Raw genomic sequence first — 20,193 nt, 5'->3', positions numbered from 1 at the left:
CCCGCATAGGGCAATAGTTCCCTCATCGTTGGAGGGTGGAGGCAGCAGCAAAAGAGAGCCAAGCTGAGCTGCTCCTGGAATGCCCCTGGACCTAGCATAAGGCACAAGCTTCCCATCTTCCTCCCTGGTGGCACCAGCTTCCCCAACTCCAGGAGTGGGGGAGAAGGAGCTGAGCTTGGTTCTTCTTGTAGCTCTCTCCAGTCCCAGCACATGGTACCAACAGCCACCCAGGGCATCACATGAAGCACGAGCCCCTCCCCCCCCACACCTGAGCTGGGCAGTACTCCCCATGCCCACCCTCCGGACTCACCCCACTGGGATAACAGCCTTCTGCTGCTTCCACCTAATGCAGTTATTCCTGTAGCTCAAGTGAAAGCAGTCTGAGCAGCAGTAGTAAAGGCTACGGGTACATACCAGGTAGGTGGTGCACAATTAGGAGTGGGCTGTTACAGACACATAATAGAATTGGTTATTACTTGTGTCCTTAAAACACCTAGGAAATTACATACAAAAACTATGTTAAAAGAATGTTATTTAGGTCTGCAAAGTCAAGCACTCAAGGGTTTGGAAATGCTAGCTTTATGGTTGCCAGGGCAACCTTAATGTCTGCAGCTGGATGGGAGGAGGAGGTGAGGAAGAGTCAAGAGGTAGCTGGATCTGCTGAGTTGGGAGTACTTGTTCCCTGCACACCGCACACCTCTACCAAGCTCCTCCCACTTAAGTAGATGCTTTTCAGAGAATTCCATAAGTAGAGCCCTGCGTGGATACAAAATTTGTATTTGCATCCAGTCCGCAAACATGGTCCGCAGATATCCACATCCTCAGATATAAAGTGGATATCCGAAGATTTGCAGGGATCTAGATATAAAATTTGGATCCGCATCCATCCATGATCTGCAAATATGGTCTGTGGATATCCAGGTCTGCTGTGGATATAAAGAGGATATCTGCAGATTTGCAGGGCTCTATCTGTAAGATTAACTAGTCTTACCAAGTTGTCTGTACCTCCGCCCCTTTTTCCACAGTATTTTCCGATTCCCTGTTCTTCTCTTCTATATTGAGTGAGAGATATGTACTTGATACATGAACTGGACCTTACACTCAAATAATAATGTTAGAACTCATTTTGATTGGGATGCAGTAATACTGTGGAAAGTTTTGTCTCAGGTTCCTTTCTGAAAGTTTCCTATTCTGCCATTCATTCTCTTTATAAAACGTCTATATATTGTAAACCGCAAGTGAACCTGCTGAAATTGAACAGTGGGAATGATGGGAATGGATTGTATTTTGGGTTTACACATGCACTGTCTTTTATGGTGTCATACTTTCCCAGATAATTACCATGAGAAAAGTGCAGTTGACTTCACTGTCTGAGTTATTTGTCATGTAATAAATTATTTGCTGACACCAGGACCTCTTTTTGTTGAATATTATAGTCATATCCAAATGCCTCGATTCTGCTAGGGGCTTCATGTGGGTGGACCCCAGCACCCACACAGACCCCACTGAAAGCAATTATTGAAGCAGAAGGATAATTTTAGTTTTTAAATTTCCTGCTTTACAGCAGGTGGGTTATATTAAATTGCACTGAACCACTTGGAGTATTTGTTTGATGTATTTTGAAGCTATGTCAAGGGCACCTAAAACATATAGATAGACTCCCGGTTTTAGTAATTGCATACATCTGAATAAATGCACATTATTTAAAATATACACATTATTTTAATAATATGGAAATTAATTGAAGCTAAAATTACCCAGAAAATTAAAACCTAGTTACTCAACAGAACAAAACAAAAATAAACATAGTTATTCAGTTTGCATGGTAAATCACCCATGTGCCCTGAACCTGCAGAAGCCTACATATGTGTTTACCTCTATGCTCTGTCAATAGCCCCATTGACTTTAATGGATCTACTCACAGTACATGAAGTTAAGCACATGCATACATCTCCAGAATCAGGGCATTAGACTAGTAGCCATGATTGTGGACATCCCTTTAAGAGCACAGTAGATTCTAGGACCCCACATATGGATGCAAGCCTTTACTATCAAGTCACCCAGATGTTAGGAGTTTGAACACTGTGTAAAGATGCAGAGGTGTTTTTGCTGATTCGTGCTAATAGGTGGATCTTATTAATTCCAGCCAGGATTTAAGAGGGATTAGAGCCCCCTTTTAATGCAAACTAAGTTATGATAGTTTGCATGGAAAAGATTAGGAATAGCTAAATTTGGGGAGAAAGTCTTGGCTGATTTATGTGTTGCTGTTAGAAAGCCAAACCCCAAGAAGGGATTCCAGGGTGTGCCTCCTGAAATCAGAACTCTACTCGCTCACAATACCTTTTAAAGCATGTCTTGCAAATTATAGGAATATGGAGGGTAAAGCAATAACCTAATTGCTTAATCTCTTTGGTAGTATGTTTATTTATTTATTATTATTATTATTATTATTATTTTATTATTTTTGCTGTCCAGATATCTTATTTATGTCATGGTCTTGTATAAAGAAAATTAATGGTGGTGTGGAATTATCTTTCAACTAAGCAAAGTTTGCATCTCAGTTGGGGCTTACCCTGTAGGTCCTTTGAGTAGAGGAGTAGAGGATCTCCCACTGAAGTTGATGGGAGTTCTGTGCGCAGAGCCTTGTGAGACTGAGCTCTTGAAGGTTGTAATTCTAACTTTGCAAACTCATTTCTGGACTCTGACATTTATGTTATTCATGTTTCTTCAGAACTCTCACTCCAGTTTTCCATATCAAATTTCTAAAACATTAAACATCAATATGAATGAGAGAGAGGTCCTTTTTCTGATGCCCACATTTAGGAAACTGTAGTTAGGTTATACCAGTAGAGGTATTGTACAATACATGCAGTATCAAGGACATACTGAAAATGCCCTAATTATTATAACACTGAAGTTATAATTGTGAGATCACTCTTAACACCATCATTAGACTTTAATGTAACCATGTTCTCATATCGTAAAAGTCTCTCTGTGGCACCAATACAAATTGTAGTTGACAGACCAAACTATCCCATCTTACACTGGTATGAACCATGCTTTTTGCAAAAAGTACCAAACAAAGATGCGACCTAAAACCTGTTCATTCTAGCCAATTTGTTGTCCCATAAAAGGTATCACATGGTAGATTTAGTCTAATTCAAGGATACTATGTATGAGGGAGCTGTTAAATATCCACTGAATTAAAATATACAACTGTGCAATTATGATTTAGAGTTGTATATTGGATAGATGATTTATTGCAAGAAAATATAGTGCTTCCCCTTTTTTTACTTTGCTAGTTTCATTTTTCTCAGGCTTTATGTTTGCCAAGTCATTGTAAATTTTCCCTTCTGTTGAAACTTCAGTGACTATTAAAATATTTGGCATGTATATGCTGTTTACAGAAATCAAATATTGACTTATTTCGTTCTTGTTATCTGGTGTCTTTGTACAGTTCCCTGTTATCCTCAGTGATCAAACTGATTACAAATTATAATCCCAAAGAGTTACTTTTTCATACATTGTTTCAACACACGCACACACAATTTAACTATAGCGCTCAGTCAGAAGTGTACTGCTACAATGGTCAAATGTTGCTTGCTTTATGTAAACCATCCCATGAATCCAATAGAACCTTCATATCTTGGCTTCCATTTCTTCCTATGCTACTTTTTCCTTCCTTTCTCTCCTTCACCGACTCCTAAGTCTTTTCCTTCTAGCCCACCTATTAGAATGGCTGCCTAGTTAATATATGTCAAGTCCCTTCCCCTCCTTGAAATCTCTTCTGAAACCTCAGAAATCTTCAGTGAGGCCTACCAGCAGTAGTATGTGCCCACAACTTATTTTTAGTTGTATTGTGCCAATATATCGCTTTAGAAGATTTATCAGCTTTTAGGGGCAGGGATCTGGTTTGGTTTGGTTTTGTCATTTTAACAATGTTGCCAACTTATGATATTTGGGATTGGGAGAGGGGGAAGGTGTCAATTTGTGATATTTGGTGGTGGATGATGGGATGGAAAGGTTAGGGTTAGCTAACCCCAGCTCCTGAAATCATATGATTGCATGAGAATCTCAACGTTAAATGTTTTAAAAATTAGTATCTAACTTCCATGGTTGCGGATAAAAGCTTGACAATGTGAACCCTAAGCCTCAGACATCAGAAGACAAACGAAAAGACCCCAAATTTATTAATTTTTTAAATTTCATGAATTTTAAACTAACCTCATGCTTTTTGGGTGATATGACTTAATTTTTGAATGCTTGAGATTGGGTATATTACTTTCTATTTAGAATGTATTACATATTTTAAAGTTCTGTGTGCAGTTCTTGTACTATAATAAAAAATCTACTAAATAGTTAGAATTTCTTTTAATTTATGCATAAAATCCAAATATAACCTTAATATAACTATTGCCTAGAAACCAACAGCATCAATAATTGCAGTGTAAGGGGAGAATGCACTATCAGGATAAACTAGATACTGTTTCAGGAACTTGAGGTGCTTGCTGGTTCTCAAATGGTGAGCATTTCAACATTTAATCTGCTCTGATCTAATGTATTCAAAGGTTCAGAGGGTGAACAGCCTATATCCACACTGATAGTACTTCTGCAATATTTTGTTAATATGCAATGAAGTGTCAACCACATCTATAGATGCATTAAACAAAAAAGGCACTTGACACCCTGTGATGGGTTCCCTCCGGGGTGCGACCTGGAACTGGCTTACCTCTGACCCACCAGCCTGGGCTCCCGCTCACACTGTGCTGCTGTGACAAGTTGCAAAGTCCTCCAAGCTTGCACTTCCAGCAGCATTCACACAGGTAGGGACACACCCAGCTGCAGTCACATGCAGGCTCTCTCACCACCAGCCTCCCAGCCTCCTTCCCACTTGCTGGAAAGCTCTTTTGCTGTGACCTGGGTCAAACAGTTCCCATTGTGTAGGGCTATCTCTGAGAGGTTTCTACTGTACACAGTTCCTGGGGTAATCCTTATGCTTGTGTGCATTTCCTCAATAAGCCATTAACATTGTTTGGCCTTTTTACTGTTGTACCTGAAAGGCTGCTCGTGGGTATTTTCAACCTCTCAACATGTTTCAGTAACACATACATAGCCAAACTTCATAACTTCACATATAACGATAGCACATACCCTCCAAGAAGATATTAATGTCTAGGAGATCAAGCCTTTTAGAATGACACCTCACAAGGCGCACTTTGTACAAAACACATCCTAATTACATGACAGTGGTGAATATTGGGGTGCCAGGGTGTCACACATTCAGATATACCACTTCCATTGTTGTTAGGCTACAAAGAAAATCACAAAAGATCTACCTCAGCAATATGTACTCAAAGCACCTCTTAGCCATTCACTACATCACTGCCAAATAACTATTTTTTTCTTTTAAGTCCCTGAAGTTGTGCTCATTAGCTCCTCTCTACAGTTGCACGTTAGCATACACCAGCTATGTTGTCACAGCTGACACTGGAGTCTGGAGCCTGTTCATAAAAATTCAGGTATGTATATTTTTTTTAAATCTGAAAAACATGACTTATTCAGCCCCTATGGAACCAGTTCCAGTCTCCTTTGGAGTTATTTAGCAATAATTCTTAGTATTTATACAGCAGTTTTCATCTGTAGATCTCAAATTAATTTACAAATCAGGTTATTCCCCTTTTATAGTTGGGGAAACTGAGGTAGGTATGACGTGTCCAACATCACACAGCAGTGACAGAATGAGGAATAGAACCCAAGTCTCATGATAGCCACGCTGGTGGTCTGTTCATTGGACTACACTGAGAAATAGGAGTCAATAGAATGAAGCTTAGGGGGGCTTGACATATTTAAAAAGTTATTTGTTAAGTATCATTGTGTTGAATGCCCTTTTAACCTGTCATGTTTTGCCGACGTAGATGGATTTCTCATATTTTATTGCAATTTACCATTCAACCAGAAAATGATCTGAGGATGTAGCAATATGTCTATCGAAAACATGTGAAAAGCACCACAGTCTCAGATGGGCTGAGAAAGTGCAGCTGCTCTTTCAGCTCAAAATTGAACATCTACTACTTGATTTTCCTCACTGAAACCAGTGTAACTTCATTGACATCAATGGAATTATTCCTGATTTATATGTTTATAAAATAAGTGAGATCAGAATCTGGCTCCTACCCTCATCTTAACATTAAAAAGTGTTTCAGGGACAGAATCAATGGAAATCCAGGGCAAATGGAACCATCAGAATTATATAATAATCTACTCGACATATTCAAATATGAAAATCAGATACACACCCTTCCCCCCATTTAGAAGGGAATTTCTTGACATCAGAATAGACACTGCCTCTAAAAGAGAGAAACCTGATTGGCTTTTGGGGATGTTTTACATCACATATTCTCTGCATTAGACACTATCTCTAGCACTGTGTTGGAACATTTATTCAAGATGTCTTTATCGCTTTCTCTCAACTACTGTTATTCCTGCATTTTCACTTTCCCTGAATCCCAACTATCCAAACTTAAATTCTTTTCAAAATGCAAGAGCTTATCTCCTCTCCCACATCTGAAAGGAACATGTTTCCTCTCTTCTCAGAAATTTTCCTGTGCCCTCCTCTTAGGGCCAAATTCTCATCCACATGTAAACATATACATAGAAGGAGATGAAAGCTTGATAGTTTTGAATGGAGAAAATATACACTAATCATTACATATAATGTCAAATGGACTTCAGTGGCATTGTGCTGTATGTAAGAGGAGAATTTTCAAGATTTTCTATATAATTGTCCCTGTTCCACCTCTCTGACTTCAGCTTTTACAATTTTATGGCCTATTCCCTATTGCCCTGGAATGCCAGACTCCTTCCCTTTCCCGGCTACTCCAGAGTGAGTAGCTGATCCTTTTCCTGTTTTTGCCCTGATCATGTATAACAGCTTTCCTGCCTATTTGCAGTTAAATGATTCTATGATTCTCTTCAAATCCCATCTCACAAATGTCATCTGGTCTCCCAGACCTATTGAGTGACCTAATACAGATATTGCGCCAGTTTAGCTAAAATCAATGTAAAAACTAATTTGGTTAAACCAGTGCAAAAGTCCTGTGTGGACACACTTGCATCAGTCTACAGCTGGTTTACAGTGGACTAACTTGCATCAGTCAATCACAAAGGTTTCATATCAGGCTCATTATTTAAATTGAGAGGTTCAGAAAAATAAAATTAAATCATATTAAATAACTCCAAGAATGTGAGGACTGCATACCAATATTTTCATTGAGTTTTCTTTATTTCTTTTTGTCTCTTTCCTTTTCTTGGTTCTGTAGTAAGAACATCCATATCATTGTGTGCAATTGCTGTAATTAAAACCACTGATGCATTTGTATAAGGCAGTCTTGACAAAATCTAGCACCCTCAAATCTAGCAAAAAATTATGGATTTGGAAGCACGATTAGTCTGAATGCCTACATGCATCCCTAAAATATGCTTTTACCAATAATTGCTCCGAGTTAGTGTGAGCCACCAAGACCAATTCAGAGCAGATGTAATCAGGTGCAGATCAATTTATCTTAATTGGTAACTACAGTATATGTTGCTATTGGTCAAAAATGTATCCAGCTAAGGATAAATTAATGTTTTATTTACATGTCTCTTTTGGTACAGTCTCTTTGGCATAGTAGAGACATCTGAGCTGATACCTTTAAGCCATGCCACAACCAGATTGTTGCTACCAGACCCTACGTTTCTTTGTCATGCCATGATGAGGAGTGGTCCCTCTTGTCACAAAGATTCCTCAGGGTTTGTGAACTTTTGCAGCAACAGATTGGATAACCCATCTGGCTGCCTCTGACCTTTTTATGGTGTAGCAGGACACAGGCAGGCATTGAACTGGACCAGGTTACGGAGACTTAGCAAGCTGGTACTTTTCTTTCAAGTCTGCCATCTTGTGTTCCAGAAACTAAGCTATGATGCTGGGTTTTTTTTATAAAATGTAAGTCTCCTTACAAAGACGACCTGATTACAAAGAAAAGGTACAAATTGTGAATTGAGGATAAACCGATATAGTAGTATCTGCCTGAGTCTGCAGACAGCATGAGTCAATAGCTCTGAGAAGGGAAAAATCCTTTAATTAATATCATGTTGACTCTGAAGCTTAATGATAATTTCAATGTAAACCTTATTAACTATTTTACTGTTGAACAAAATATTCAAAAAAGAAGAAAGATGACAATCAGATGATGTCACTCCATGCAGAGCACCTAAGAAAGAAGGAAGATGCTATTAAGAAGATCTGCACAGTTTATTGTGAGTGATGTCTAACATTGGCAGGTCAAGTGGGTAGGGCTCGGTTTGTGGATGGAGCTTGAGAGAATACTACTACTTTGTCCCAGATTTGACCCTGGATATAGGACACATGCCACTAGCCACCTGACAGTGTATTGTCTTCTGGCCAACTGAATGCATCTATAATACTGGGAATGGGGCACTGAGAATTCTAGAGGTTCCCTTTGTACCAGTGCAGAGTAGGCACTGGAAATGGGCTGAGCAGTAGCAGCAGAAATCAGAGTTGAATCTGTGAAGCTGGGACCATCAGGAACCAAGATCCTTCCCGCTTCCTGCAGGAATTGCTTTAGCTGCTCTGTGTCTTTAAGAGGCTGACACTATCCTGCAAATGAGCCATTATAAAGGCAGGTAAGCAGCAGCAATTGGATCAAAGAGCTGAGAGCAAAGCAGAGCACAGCAGCCTGCATAATGACCGGACACCACTGCTGGGGATACGGACAGGATGATGGTATGTTACATCCATCCTTTCCTAACCTAATCACTCTCTCTTTCTCTCTCTCCCGATCATCAGCTCCTCAATATCCTTGTCTAATCCGTGCAGAGGTGCCTGTATTTCATCATCTGCAGGCATCAAATGTGCAGCAGGCAGTTAACTAGTTTATCAGTATTAAACAACACCGAAAGAAGGGCACCTGGAGATGACAAACTTCACCTGCTGCGGTCCTGTCATAATCAGCAGCACTGCCATAATCTGTATGTAAGAAACCTGCATCTTTCTTGAATTGGGGTGGAGGACATTGAGAGTCTTCCCTGCAGATATTTTAGCCATCTCCTCCGCAAAATGATGATAGTAAACTGGGGTTTTATTTCTCCCTCTAAAACAATCATTTGAATGAAGGAGATTTGGTGGAGTGGTAATGGACAGTCTGATCCCACTAAGATGACTAAAATGTGATATTCATGCTATATAGGTTCCTTGAATTCCAAGAAATTATATAGATCAGTATTTAAACATTGGAGGCATTTTTTATTAAACAAGCCATACTATTCTTCCTGGTGTTTAACAGCCCCTTTAATTTAGAGTTATTCTCTTTCTGCGCCTCCCGCTCCTCAAAAAAGTATGTATGTAAAGAAAACTTATGTGGAGACTATGCAGACTCTTGAAAATTTGTACAATATCTATATCATTTGAAGAAAATGGATGGATGAATGACTGATGTTACCCCAGTAAAACAAGTTTATACATGATTGAGTTAAAGCTAGAACACTGAGTGAAAGATGCATAGCTCCAGCAGATATTATTTGTAAGTGTGTGTGTGTATTTGTATGTATCTATTTTATTCATAAAAAGCTTATGAGGAGGCAGGGCCGCCCAGAGGATTCAGGGGGCCTGGGGCAAAGCAATTTCGGGGGCCCCTTCCATAAAAAAAAGTTGCGATACTATAGTCTCGTGGGGGCCCCTGTGGGGCCTGGGGCCTGGGCAAATTGCACCACTTGCCCCCCCTCTGGGCAGCCCTGTGAGCGAGGCTCAGTTATATTGTATAAGCTTCAATAGAATTTCAATACCTAATCTCTTTTAAAAACAGCCCCCAGGTTGAGAAAAGGAAAATATATCATTTATAAGCTAGTGCTTCAATGCCTGCCAAAGACCGACATAGTATGTTACATTACATTTTTTTTTTTTTACCAACACAGGTTGGGGCAAGTGCAGTAGTTTACACCTGTGAGTGATTAACATTTTTAACAAAAATGAGAATGCTACAATTAAAGTGTTTTGGGTTATTTTTAATGTATTAAAAAGTCAACATGATAACTTTCCCAAAACAGGGAGTAGAAGAATTACATTGCTGTGTGTTGTAATAAAATACACAAGTGAAACAAAAGTATACCTCTACCCCGATATAACGCAACCCGATATAACATGAATTCGGATATAACGCGGTAAAGCAGCGCTCCGGGGGGGGGCGGGGCTGCGCGCTCCAGCGGATCAAAGCAAGTTCGATATAACACCGTTTCACCTATAACGCGGTAAGATTTTTTGGCTCCCGAGGACAGCGTTATATCGGGGTAAAGGTGTAAAAGGTAGCAATAAATAATTCTTTGATGTAGATATGATCTTGTTATCTTAAACAGCATGAGAGCACTCCTGCTCCTAGAGCAGAAAGCTATGTGATTATACTCGTATTTAATCCCACTCCTTTGGGATCAGGAAGTCCAAAGATGTTGATAATCATCCTGTACCGCTCACTTGCAGTAGAGAAATAGCATAGTGGCATTATGGAATAATAATGCCTGTTTCTCAAAGATTTACTGCAGTCATGAAATGGGTTTAAAAATAAACACATAGTAGCTGAGACATTCTGAGTCATCTGTATCTAATTTGAATCTCGAGCATTTATCACTGTCCTACCCAGGAAAGCTAAAATACACAGTGTATGTGTTTAAAATATCAACAGAGAGAGAGAGAGAGAGAGATTCCTCAACCAAGTCTATTCTGGAATAATCTATTTGTAATTGCATTTAATTTCTACAGGAATAAGCAGAAAGGTCTTGGTGTGCCTGTGGCTGTATTATGTTCCCATCATTATGCTTTTCATAAAAGCGCTAAATCGCCCACCAGGCTGCAGGCTGCACTGCTAGTATCTGTAAACACACACAATACAATGCACAGTGTTTCAGATAACTCCTATGATGACAAACTTACATGATTTCCAATGAACGTGGCATTCACTCCGAGGCTCATAAAAACTTCTAATGATTCTTTTCTATCTGTGGCAAAAGTGAAGTAACGGTGTTTTCCTTTCCTTTGTTTCAAAGGGCCTTCTGAGTGGTACAAATCATATCCCATTGCCCAGGGACATCGTCAGTCACCTGTTGATATAGTCTCCATGCAAGCAGTTTATGATCCTAGTCTGAAGCCTCTTATTATCTCATATGAATCGTGTACATCTCTTGAAATCTCCAACAATGGCCACTCAGTCATGGTGGACTTTGAAGATGCTGATGACAAGACAGGTGAGCCTGATGCTGTCTTAGAATTAAGATCTCGTAGCTTATATTTCTTTACCTTCTTAGCTAGAGAGATGATAAAATACATTATGTGAAGTAAAATTAAAGGCTAGTGTACAATTTTGCTCTATTTAAATCTTCTGCTATGAGACCAGTGGCATTACTTGCCTGGGATATGTGATTTGAGCCACTTTTGTTTTACCATTTTCTTGGGCCTGCCTTTTTTTTTTTAATATCACAATCTGGCAGAGGTTTGAAAAGTGGAGAGACTGGGTGCTCAGTCTGTGTGCAAAGTGTCACTTAGCAGATCCACATCCCTACATGGTAAGGCAGAATTCAATCTGCGGACAGGAAACTCTGCATTTCAATTTGTGGTGGTTCCTCTGAATTGTCCTGAGATGGAAAGGTGGTCACTTCTGCTGAATACAGACCACATAGATATCAAGGCCCTTGATGACCTAGACCTATCAGCACAGAAACATGGTCCCTCATTGATTCCTCTTTCCCAGGCTTCTTCAGAAATGATACAGACTCTCTGGCTAGTTCTGCTGAGGAAGCAGACTGTGCATGTTACACAAGCTGCAGCTGCCTTTTATCCTTCATCTTCAGCTCTAGGCAGTGTGAGTTTTGGTGCTGTTAAACACTCGATTGGGGTGGCCAAACGTGCAGACCCTTTGAGCTGCATATGACAATCTTCAGAAGTTTGAGAGCCGGGGCACACCTGCCGGGGCTCCGGGCTTCAGCCCCGTGGAAGGTGCCTGATGGGGCTCGGGGCTTCAGCTCCGCTCCTGCTGAAGCCCCGAGACCCTCCTTCCTACCGGGCAGAAGCCCTTACCCGACCACCCTGCTGCAAGGCAGAGGTCCTGAGCTTCCCCCCCAGTCTGGTAGGTGGAGAACGGGGGGGACCTGAGGGACTCCATGAGCTACACTTTAACTGTAAAAAAGCCGCATGCGGCTCGCAAGCCACAGTTTGGCCACCCTGTATTAGATTGTTCTCCTTTTGCCTCTATAGAAAATTTTGCTCTGATTCACTTACACACTGATTCTGAGGCACAGAATATCAGAAATCTATTAGTAACTGGTAAGTAGAGAGGAGCTTTTATATAAATGGTCTCTGATGGGCTAGTTTGTTTTATTTTAACTTATGTCAGCAACTAATGGTCATTCATCCAGTTTGGTGCTTTTGCTGATGCCAGTTTATTTTGATATTCAAACTAAATGTTATGGTTGCTGAGAAATGAATGACCTGCAATGGCCTGAGGTACTCTCTATTGCCTTTGAAGTAATCCCATAAGGTTGTCAGAGCATTATCAGGTATGGGCTTAAGTTACAGCTACTGGGTCTTTTAAAAGAAAAAACCCAAGGACAAGCAAACAGCTCAGTGAATGATCAATTTGCAAGTATAATTTCTGAGTTTTAAGTAAAGACAATGGATCTGAGCTTGTCTAAAATTAGCTTCTTTAAAGATTCTTTTAAGCATGTGGCCTTAGAAAGTGACTTTGTAAAATGTATCTGGAAAAAGTATCTTCACGGACAATTTTAATTTAGTTATAAATAATAGAAATCTGTCCATTTAATAGTGAAATTCACCTAAGTTCAGAGGGTTTGCACTACAGGGTCCTGCATTGCTCCTCAAGGGGAGGGCACCACCGCAGCATCCGTGGTAGGGGCTCTCTGCCCCTGGTGCATTATGGAGGGACTTTCCATCCACTAGACTGGCATGAAGGGGGCTATTGGAGGAGAGCAAACCTGGAGAGAAGCTACTAGAGCTGCACTTGGATAGTTCCAGTGGCAGGGGAAGGCAGGGTTGGAGGAGGGGCATGCATTTCATCTACCCTATAAGCCCCCATTTAGGCCCCAATTTAGCAAAACATATAAGAATGTGCTTAACTTTAAGGGGATAGACTTTAGTCCAGTTAACTTCAGTGGGACTTAAGCATGTGCTTATGTGCTTTGGGGTATAAAGGCTAGTTTCCTACACAATTTGAGCCGTGTGGTGGGGTTGTGGACTACACTCTTAAAAGTTAATATTCCATGTGAAGAGCAGTGAAATAATTCCATAACTCGAAAAATTTAGAAGCAAATAAAATGATAAGGACTATGTTGTTAAAAAATACATTATAGACATGGTGTGTGCATTCTTTACAATACTTTTTTAATTAATTACCAGTTTTCAGTTCTGTTTGACAGAAGATGAACTTCTTGGTGTCCTGTCTCTTTAAAGCACAAGAAAATGACTAGAACTCTGCTGAAATGTTATTTTCTTCCTATAAATGTAGGCCACATTGCCTAGGTATTAATGGGCTGCATTTATTAAAAGTATTATTTTAAAATTTAAAATGTTAAAAGTTTGTATTTACCTTGACCAAATCCCATAATCTCTCCTATCTGTCTTCCCCACCTTTGTAAAGTGACTTGAGATCCTCTTATGAAAGGTGCTATGTTAAGTACAAGGTATTTCATTAACTTCCTCTACCAGGATCAGGTATTAACAGAAAACAGAATATAGAGAACTTTTGCTGGATGGAAAAAGATAATCCTAAAGAGGAAATATGTAGCAAAATGATATATGGCTGTGTAAAACTGCACCTTCTAACTCAACAGATCCACTCCCTGTCTTCCACAAAGTCCCAGGTACTTTTACAATTCCAAAAAATTATTTAAAAACACGTCACAAACTGTTTCTAATTCCAATTGTTTTTTTTTTTAAATACAAAAACCAGTTCAGCGTTCTGAATTTCAATAGGAAGCATCCATAGCTTAGTTGCTTGGTGGATAGCTACTATGTCCTTACCTCAAATTGACATTTCCAAAGGCTAAATAGGAATATGGTAAATTTTTATATAAGTAATTGTCAGTAAAAATTTGTTTCTCCTTCTAGTATAAATCTGCTATCTCTGATATCAGCCAGGAAGAAAAACTCTTTACCCTCACTCACCTTCTCCTAAACTTGGACAGGGGGAGCTGACATGAGATATTTACTTACACAGATGATATTGTGAGTTTCCAACAGATTTGGTGGCACTGGATCATAGGTCAGATACATCCCTAATGTAACTTCATTGACTTTGATCAGGAATAAATTTTCCCTGTGTTATTAATTCTAATAATCTGAGAGCCAAGATAAAGCACCTTCTTTGTATTTTGTTAATTGTGACTTTGGCTTCTCTTCTGTATACTGTATATCAAAAATATATATATTTTTTCCCTCCTGGCTCTTGAGAGATGCTGTTTCTCCACTATTGACCCAACTAGTTTCTACAGTCAGGCAGTAAAAAAAACCAAATATTTAATCTTTTACATTCTCTTTATGCACTTCCATTTACAGTGATCAATGGGGGGCCCCTTGAAGGTCCCTATAGGCTAAAGCAGTTTCATTTTCATTGGGGAATGAAGCACAGTCAGGGATCAGAGCACACAGTTGACAGCAAATCTTTTCCTTCTGAGGTAAGAACTTTTTCACAACCACTTTACTACAACCAGGATGCAAACCTGAAACAAAATTTGGAACAGTTTGCATCCAGATCTGAATTTTGCAGCTTGGCCCATCCATTTAACCAAGCAATATATTGCTATCTATATATTCATTAATTGAAATGCTGTCTACATGCAGTTTCTAGCTGGCCATTTCTCTCTATCCACAATGGGGTTTGGAAGCAACAGCTCTGCACCACACACTTTAAATAAGTAACCAGTATCTCTTGCTTATATTTGCCTGTGCTCTATCTGTCTATTACTGTGTCCATACAGTATATAGCATGAGGGGGCCCCATTCTTGGTTGGCCCTTTGGCACTACCCTAATAAATGTGGTTTTGGGGGTGGTGCCATAGCTCTGGCAGCCAATAGTAGTTTGCAGATAAGGAAGAAGAGACGTAGTTCTAGCTGACCCTGGGAGTGCTTTTTTTGGGGTGGTGGGGTGTTCATTGTTTAATCCGCTCAAACGACTGCTGTTTTGGAACTTGGTAAATTCCTAGTTGAGTTGGTTTGTCCCAGAATTTCTGGCAAATCTGCCCTTCAAGCAAAGCTTTATTATGTGATAAATGGACTGATGTTATTGCTTACTAAGCGTAATACAACCTGTGTGAGGGCCTTTATCATTTAGCTTGTTCATACTTCTGTTTTATGATTCCCCTTCACAGCTCCACTTGGTTCACTGGAATGCCAGGAAATATGCAACATTTGGAGAAGCAGCAGCAGCTCCAGATGGCTTGGCGGTAGTTGGTATTTTCTTGGAGGTAAGAGTCATGAAAATAATGGTGTGTGTTTTATGTGTAGAGGCGCATCAAACTGTCAACTGTTTAAGAACTAAGACACATAGTTGAGAAGAACTGTTTGGAGAAAATAAATGCCTTTACTGGAAGCAGTGACTCAAGGCAGACTGCAATTAAACCTACGTCAGTGGGAACATGCCTAAGACAGAAAATGACTTGTTATATATTCAAAGCATAATTATTAACTATATCATATCTATATTCTCATGCAACTGTATCCATTACACTTGTAGACTGGAGAAGAACATGCCAATATGAACAGACTAACTGATGCCTTGTATATGGTAAAATTTAAAGTAAGTTTTTTGTTTGCTCTTGTATTTATTTTTCTTCCCCTCACTTGGATGACTTTTAAACAGTATAAACTTGTGCACAAGCTTGAGTGAAATAAAAACAAATTAAAGCAGCAAATTCCATCTCCCCCCACCCCGAAATTCACCCATCATTAGTACGTAACGTAATACAAGGGCATATAAAAGTGATAGTTTAAACACACTTCATTCTAATGTATTGTCTCTCACCACTCATGGTTGCCTTGTATCCTAGAATAGTAGGATCTAATGCACAAAACTTCAATATAATACCCTTTTGCTATCAAGGAGTTCAGAATGAATGAACATGTTGTTCCTGCCTCTGTGTGTTTTGAGAAGGGACTATTGAATTCTGATGTTGTGGATATGTGCTTGGCCATAACTCGCTTTCCCACTTTGAAAAGGAAGCGTTTCCCCTTCAGGCATTTCTTATAATTCCTTTTTAAAATGGCAGGACTGCCCTTCAGGATGAGATGCCCTTGTCCTCACTCCTGCTGGATTCTGGGGTGAGCAGAATTTTGCAGACACATTGGCGTTTTTTGGTTGCATGGCTGTGGAGTGTGAGTGAGCAGGTGCCTCCTCCTCCTGATCTGCTTCTCAGTAACAATGCCTGGATCCAGGAGTCCTGTTCTGGACCACTGTAACCCCGAAGGTAGTCGTGTAACCTCTCCTGGCACTGCACTCAGTGCGAGCTCAGCATCCTCTGCCACATGCTTACCTGAGCTGGAAATTACACCTGCAGCTTCAGGATAGACCTACTCTTTGTTCTAGATTTGGGTGTTTGATTGCAGAGGCAATCTTTGCCTAGATTGCCTTGTTGCTCCAGACGCCAAGCAGAGTAGTAAGGCACAAGAAGCACAGGAATTCCACAATTCCGTAGAAGCAAATGCTAATGATGAAGTGTGCACCGTTAGCAGCTCGTGCTGGGCACTATACAGAGGAGAGATTTTCTGTCTAATTTCCCGATGGGGAAGGGGCATTAATTGCAAGGGGACCTTTTGTTTTACTAGCTCAGTGCTAACACAGGCAGCAGGGACATACATCCCTAAGCCAGCATCTGGGTCTGGGATCACCACAGCTCATGTGATATCACCACAATACTAGATGAGTGCTATTCTCGTGATGTTGTTGTGCTTAGACAGAGCCAAATTATCATCCCATTATTCTTGCAATTTTAAGCTATCAGCTGGTGTTTCTGTTTCTCAATAAATATCTATCTCCTTAAACACATTTTTTTTAAAAAGAAATATAATGTGTCTGTTCTTTCCAGGGGACAAAAGCTCAGTTCAGAACCTTCAACCCAAAATGCCTCCTGCCCTCAAGTCTAAATTACTGGACATATCCTGGTTCTCTAACAACACCTCCTCTATATGAGAGTGTAACGTGGATAGTGCTGAAAGAGCCTGTCAGGATTTCTGAGAAACAGGTAAACTTGCAGTCAGCTTGTCCCCAAGTTTTGATACTCCTGACTTCATTTTTTTAGGGTTCAAAATGGGATCTGTGGGCAGTGATTGTTTTCTTTGTACAATGGGACTAATTTAAGAAATGGCAAATAGCCTGAGATGTCTAGTCTTGAAGTACTGAATGACGGATTTTGTGGATAAAGTAGAAAGCCAACATTTTGTTTGTTATGCCTCCATAAAGATATAATGGACCAAATTCTGCCCTCATTTACACCCATGCAACCATGTCTTAGTTGAATGCAAGGACCTGCCTGGAATTTCTTTGCTATCTGTCAAATTAACATTCTCTTATCTATTTCACTCTATTTGCCAGGAAAATGACTTAAAAACTTAAGTTCAGATTTTCAAAGGTATTTAGGTACCTAAATATGCAGATGGGTGTCTAGTGGGCTTTTCAAATGTACGTAGGTGCCCAACTCCCATTGATTTCAATGGCAATTAGGCACCAAGGTACTTTTGAAAATCCTACTAGATACCTATCTGTATCATTAGACACCTTTACAAATCTGGCCCTTAGGCCAAATTCTATTTTAACAAAAACTGGTGTAACTCAGCATGATTTAGCCTTTGATATTTGTCTGACCAAATGTAAAAGAAATGTTCATATAACACCTTCCCAAATAGTAATTGATATCATGGGAAGTAGATGCCATATGAGACTGCAGGGGAGATTTGAGACTGAACCTATCTGTAGACATTTTAAAGCACAGACTTATAAAATGGGATTAATTTTTTTCTGAATTTCCAGTGATGATATTTGCACACTTGGTATTATAGAGTGAATAATAAATCATTATTAATAATGTAATATCTCACTCCAAGCCCAGATTTGCCATCTTCAGTGCCCACACATTCCAAACAATCTTGTTTAAAATTGTTGCTTAAATGATCTTTGGTATAGCAAGAAAAATCTTTGGTACTCGCTTTTTTATGTATTTTCAAAACTGCTGTACAAGCATCACTCATTTTATAGATAGGGAAACTGAGACAGAGAGATCAGGTGACTTGCCCAAGATTACATATGATGTTTGTGGCAGAGCCAGGAATAAAATCCAGATCTCCTGACTTTCCACTCTCTTGTGTTAGCCACAAGAGCAGACCTCCTCCCATTCCAACCATCTTCCAAGAGAGCAGTCACAACTGCACATTCATTGTGTTTCCAAACATTTTATATTTTAGGTCTCTAACTCTTTTCTTCCTAACTTTAACTCCTCCATCAGAATCTCGCTTCATGTAAATCTCCTGTTGATTTTATTGACTAGATGTTTTTGTTCTTTTGTGTGAATTTCTAGTGCATGTGAAAAGTGCCTTATTGTCAGCCCTGGAGACTGAGGTTCTTTATCTACAAAACAGGTATAGCACAGGCAGCAGCAGTGCAAGTTTCCCTCACTGCCCCACCAATGTGCTTCACCTTGGAGGGTGAGAGGTTTGTTTAGTCTCCTCCTAGCCCACTTAAACCTTGGCCTCTCTCTTGAGTGTCTCTTACAGGGTTGCCAATTGGTCTTTATTGTGGTGGTGGTGATGGCGGTTTTGTAGATATAACAAGCCTACCCCTTGCCAAACAACATAACTCATTATTAATTTGATAACCTCTACCCCCAGGTCACTTAGCACTACTGTTTTCCAGATTTCTTCCTCCTATTGGATATCTGGGTTTCAGATAAGTTTTGCATAAACATATTAGTTTGCAGATTTCCAAGCTGAATCTCCTTCTGATGTTTTCTAATATTTCTAGACCCCTGTTTATTATTTTCCCATCTGCACTGCACTACAAACTGAGAATGTTATCCAGGATCTTCTGCATTCCTGAACCATCCAGTCACAGTAGAGGGTATGATCTGGCCCAAAGAAAGGAAAACTTTAGGCTGACTATCAGGAGAATTTCCTGGCAGTGAGACATATTACATTTGAAATATTGTCCCCGATAGGAAGTGATAGAAATACAGTCTCTTGGTGCATTTAAAACTAGACTGAGCAAAACACCATAGGAAATAGTCTGATAATGGTGGGGGTATTGTCTAGATGACCGAACAGGTCTTTTTCATCTCTAACTGGAACTGAAGCTTCAGAAGTGGGAACGTGCACCTTCCATAGTAAAGATTCCAAATATAGAAAACAGTGGAACATATTGAAGTGAGCCAATCATGCATTTCAAACAAATTACTTTTGGAGGTATCTAATATTCAGTCACCGTTGGGGGCCTTCATCTGCTGTTAATAGTCTTTCTAGGCTCTTAGCTTGAAAATAGTCTATTATCAGATTGAAAAGTATTGAATGCCTTCCTCTTACCTTTTTTCAATGACATTAACACCAATTGCCTTTGCAAGTAGTAAAGTTATTTCATATGAATTTACAGCTGGAGAAATTCCGAACTCTTCTCTTCACCAGCGAGGGAGATGAAAGGATACAGATGGTGAATAATTTTCGCCCCCCTCAGCCTCTTAAGGGAAGAATAATTCGTGCTTCCTTCAAGGCCTAAAGAAGAAAATTAATAATGAGCTTCAAACTTCCAAGTGCTTCCATGTCTGAAAGGCCTCACAAGATCACTGATCTTCAGATGACTATCTCATTGAGAAAGTAAAACAGCCATTTCCACGAACACTTTGTGTTGTGGTGCAGAAAAAAGTCAATACCTCTTGGTTTTATGCTTTGCATGGGCCAGATCCATTCTTTTAAAATAATTATTATGGGATCTTGTTCTCTAAAAAAGAGAACATTTTTAAAAATCAGGAATAATTTAGTAATCCAGGGTGTACTCCAGTAGAATAGCGTGGTGATGTTCCATATTATTAACCATAATTTTAAGTTTGTATCTTAATATTTTAGAATGGGAACTTGCTTGTGCAATGATCTAATAATAG

The 20,193-nt window shown here is 39.7% G+C and overlaps 1 protein-coding gene across 1 annotated transcript; it reads left to right on the top strand.

Moving 5' to 3' along the window:
* The first annotated feature begins 8,745 nt into the window (after positions 1–8,745).
* Positions 8,746–19,811, top strand: CA7 (carbonic anhydrase 7). The gene is made up of 7 exons (XM_024195867.2): positions 8,746–8,785; positions 11,095–11,292; positions 14,615–14,733; positions 15,427–15,522; positions 15,792–15,854; positions 17,140–17,295; positions 19,689–19,811. The coding sequence occupies exons 1-7, from the start codon at positions 8,746–8,748 to the stop codon at positions 19,809–19,811; spliced, it is 795 nt and encodes a 264-aa protein (XP_024051635.1).
* Positions 19,812–20,193: the final 382 nt, after the last annotated feature.

The sequence above is a fragment of the Terrapene carolina genome, unplaced genomic scaffold (genome assembly GCF_002925995.2).
Source record: "Terrapene carolina triunguis isolate 2854851 unplaced genomic scaffold, T_m_triunguis-2.0 Scaffold130, whole genome shotgun sequence".
NCBI classification, from domain to species: Eukaryota; Metazoa; Chordata; order Testudines; family Emydidae; genus Terrapene; species Terrapene triunguis.
The sequence above is the reverse complement of the archived record's forward strand: the minus strand, read 5'-3'. Positions and strand labels throughout refer to the sequence as shown.

What these genes read in the sequence shown, in the direction of transcription:
- CA7 (XM_024195867.2), top strand. Translation starts at nt 8,746, where the DNA reads ATGACCGGACACCACTGCTGGGGATACGGACAGGATGATG. An exon ending in GGGATACGGACAGGATGATG is followed by an intron (nt 8,786 to 11,094) that starts GTATGTTACATC and finishes TTTGTTTCAAAG; the next exon opens with GGCCTTCTGAGTGGTACAAA. An exon ending in TAGTTGGTATTTTCTTGGAG is followed by an intron (nt 15,523 to 15,791) that starts GTAAGAGTCATG and finishes TTACACTTGTAG; the next exon opens with ACTGGAGAAGAACATGCCAA.